The sequence below is a fragment of the Panthera uncia genome, chromosome F2, assembly GCF_023721935.1.
Source record: "Panthera uncia isolate 11264 chromosome F2, Puncia_PCG_1.0, whole genome shotgun sequence".
NCBI lineage: Eukaryota > Metazoa > Chordata > Mammalia > Carnivora > Felidae > Panthera > Panthera uncia.
Genome location: NC_064812.1, coordinates 41,006,012 through 41,009,216, shown reverse-complemented (window position 1 = coordinate 41,009,216; position 3,205 = coordinate 41,006,012). Strand labels below are relative to the sequence as shown.

General features: G+C 41.6%; 1 protein-coding gene across 1 annotated transcript in view; it reads right to left on the bottom strand.

Moving 5' to 3' along the window:
- The window catches only part of LOC125924232 (60S ribosomal protein L32-like), a 29,340-nt gene extending 26,950 nt beyond the window's left edge, over positions 1-2,390 (bottom strand). The window contains 1 exon segment of the mRNA XM_049632680.1: positions 2,159-2,390. Coding sequence (XP_049488637.1) covers positions 2,159-2,390 — 232 coding nt within the window.
- Positions 2,391-3,205: the final 815 nt, after the last annotated feature.

The window sequence follows — 3,205 nt, the reverse complement described above, 5'->3', positions numbered from 1 at the left end:
CATGAGTTTCTGTTAAGTTTCTCAGGATCCACATAAGAGTGAAACCATAAGGTATCTGTCTTTCTCTTTATGGCATATTTCACTTAGCATCACACTCTCCAGTTCCATCCACGTTGCTACAAAGGGCCATATTTCATTCTTTCTCATTGCCACGTAGTACTCCATTGTGTATCTAAACCACAATTTCTTTATCCTCCTCCTCCTTTCCACATGATTCAGTTTCATGCCATTTGCAATTGTGAGACAAAAGAATGTTCCAAATTCCAGGTCCCCATCCTGAAGCACCCTTGGTAAGCCCAGGGAAGGAAGCTCAGCAACCTCACACATTCTGCTCGCCATGGGCAGCCAGTGGTGAGGTTTGAGGGATAGAGCCATTCCTCATTTTCAGCTTTTAACCCCAATGGGTAGGAAATCTCTTGAACTTGAAAACAAAGTTTTATGCTTTTAGGGAAAAATGTTGAAATGGCAAAAACTTCTTAAAGCCTGGGGTTTATTTTTCTGTGCTGCATAGGAGATCACAGCATTGGCATCCATAGCTGTAGTCTGTGAAAAAGTGCTAGACGTTGTCTGTACATAGCATATTTGCCTTATCCATGGGGTGAAAAGCAACAAGCATCTCAGAAAACTTCAAAGACCACTTGCATGTTTGCTCAGAACCATTATCGCTTGCCACCTGTTGTATCATAGATTGCACTTTTCATCACTTTGGTGCTGGCTTTCACCTACAAGCCTTTCCAGTGCATGTGGCCTGGCTTCTGGGGCCTAAGCTTGTGTTGTCACAATTGGGCAGAGCTTTATGCAGGAATGCAGTGACTCTGGAGTGTGTGTGCACCTTGATAGCAAAGGGGGATTAAAAGACAATACTTTTAGTCTTTTAATCTGTGGCCCAAAGATACCTTAACATGGGGTCGTAGCTTGTCTTGTAGGAGCCTACGTCAAAATGAAATAGTACCATACTGTCATGATGGCACTTTGATTTCATTTGGATGGGTCATCTGAGCACCAAAGGGTTTTAGATTCTACCTAAACAGTTCTAGTGTGGTGCCAGCAGGGTGAAGCCATAGATCAGGTGAGGATGTGAGTGAGAAGCAACAAAAGAGAGATAGGGAATATAGGTTGCCCTTTCAAAATTATTTCTAGCTAATGGGAGGAGATCCAAAAGGTAGAAGATAGGTGTGTGGGGGGGGAAATAGAAGAAAGTGTTGTGTTTTTTCCTTCAGTTCTCTTTCTTAAGAAGAGAGTGATAGGGGGCTAATGGTGGAAAGTGAGCATTGATGGGATGTCTTTATTTCACTTCCTTCTCTTTCCCCTTTCTCTTCCTTTGCATCTATTTCTTCCATTCTTCCTAGTTAGCTAATCAACCTTGGTCAGGAAGAGGGTATAGTGTGGTAAGAAATTATTTGCAAAAAAGGAAGATCATTTGCTATTTACTATTCATAGACCCTGTCTTCTAAAGAGGACAGATTCTATTAGGTAATGCCTCTTGTTTACCAAAAGAATCACGAGTGTGAGGATTCATGATTAGGGAATCCAGGAGAGAGCTAAATTGCTGGGGGTGACAAAAGGGGCTGAGAATTAGGAATTTCCAGGAGGCAGTGAAGACTGAGATGGTAAGTCTCAAAAATCTGCATGGAAAAAATGTCAAGAGGAATAATTCAGACTGGGTCTTTAGAAGGAAACATTGATCTAGTCTGGATTTTTATTAAATTTCACTGGGTAATGTGTGATCTAACCTATTCCTTCATATTCCCATTAGATTTTCAGCAAAAATCTGCATTAAGTGCTAATACTTGGCAGAATGGGATTTGCTTTTAAGAGCTATGGTGAAGTGCCAAATCCAACTTCAGGAAATAATAGAGGATATTTGTTGTGTTCTGGAGGATGCTTTTGGCTACAAGTGACAGGGAAGCCAGCAAGCTGTGATCAAACCAAAGTATGATTTATTATCTGTTTAGCACATTGGAGACAGGTGGTTTCAAGACTGGTTGAACACCTCTAGTATGCCCTGATGCTGGCTTAGCATCTCTGGAATTTTCTTGATCTGTCCCTCCTGGTTGGAAGATGATGATGTCGTTCTAGTCATCAAGGCTTGGACTTGAAAGAATGAGTCCTTCTTTTCTTATTAGGGAGGAAAAGTCTTTTGCAGAGGACTCCCAACAGATGTTCCTATGTTTCTCATTGACCAACAGTAGGTCATTGGACTCCTCTAGCTGCAAGGGAGGCTTGGGGAACATCTGGTTTTTCTTAGTCTCTGTAGTGGGATTGAGCAAGAGGTGACTGAGAATGGTGATGGCATAGCCACTGCTGTGTGTGTGCAGGTGTTTGCAGGCACTGTAGGTCCTTAGAGGAGATGCTTGCACAAAGGCGGCTATGAAAGATTTCCTCTGCATTTTTCATAAAAATGGGCTTCTTTTCCTCTTTTTCCAGTATCTGCTTCCTTTATAGGATCGCCTCTGGTGATATTGGGAGATATTTGTTTGTATCCTGGTCCTTACACAGTGAATTTCAGAAAAACTCATTTTCTTTCTTTCCCTGGTGGAGTATATGTCACCTAATTCTGAGGAGACACAGCACATATTTCAGGGTACAGATCAGACTGGACCCCAGCAGGGTACTGAATGAGCAGGAGTCCATGGCTAACCCAGATTTAAGGAGCTTGGTTTTGTGATTGTATATTGCTAAAGCACCAGGGGCCCAGCTTTTAAATAAGAATTTCCTATACCTGGCTTTGTTTTTTTGTATGTTTGTTTTTTGTTTTTTTTCTTCTTTCTTTGTTTTGTTAAAAGAAGTGACATTAATATGACTTTTGTAAGGGGAAAAAAAATCAGATTTCCTGGAGTCTGTCTTGCCTATAGGAGGCTGTTAGCTGCATGTATCTTTTAAAGAAGACCAGTTGCTGATAATAAAAAGGCATTTAACAGGACACTCTGAAGAATGGCTTCCAGACCCTAGAAGATTGAGTGCTGTGTTTAATGGTCACCTTCAGAAATCACTGGTTTATGTTCTTTCGATGTATCTGTTAACCCTGAACTTCAGTGAGTCACATAATTCTTGCAGCCTTTCCACTCCTGCTGGGTGAATGTAAATCTTGCTGAGAATGACCTCTCTATCTTTTGGCCTGTTCCCAACCTTCTGTGGGCAGCATGGAAGCACATATCCACTCTTGTCTTCTGAGCATTTCCTTTTCTTCTGAGAGATGAGGCAC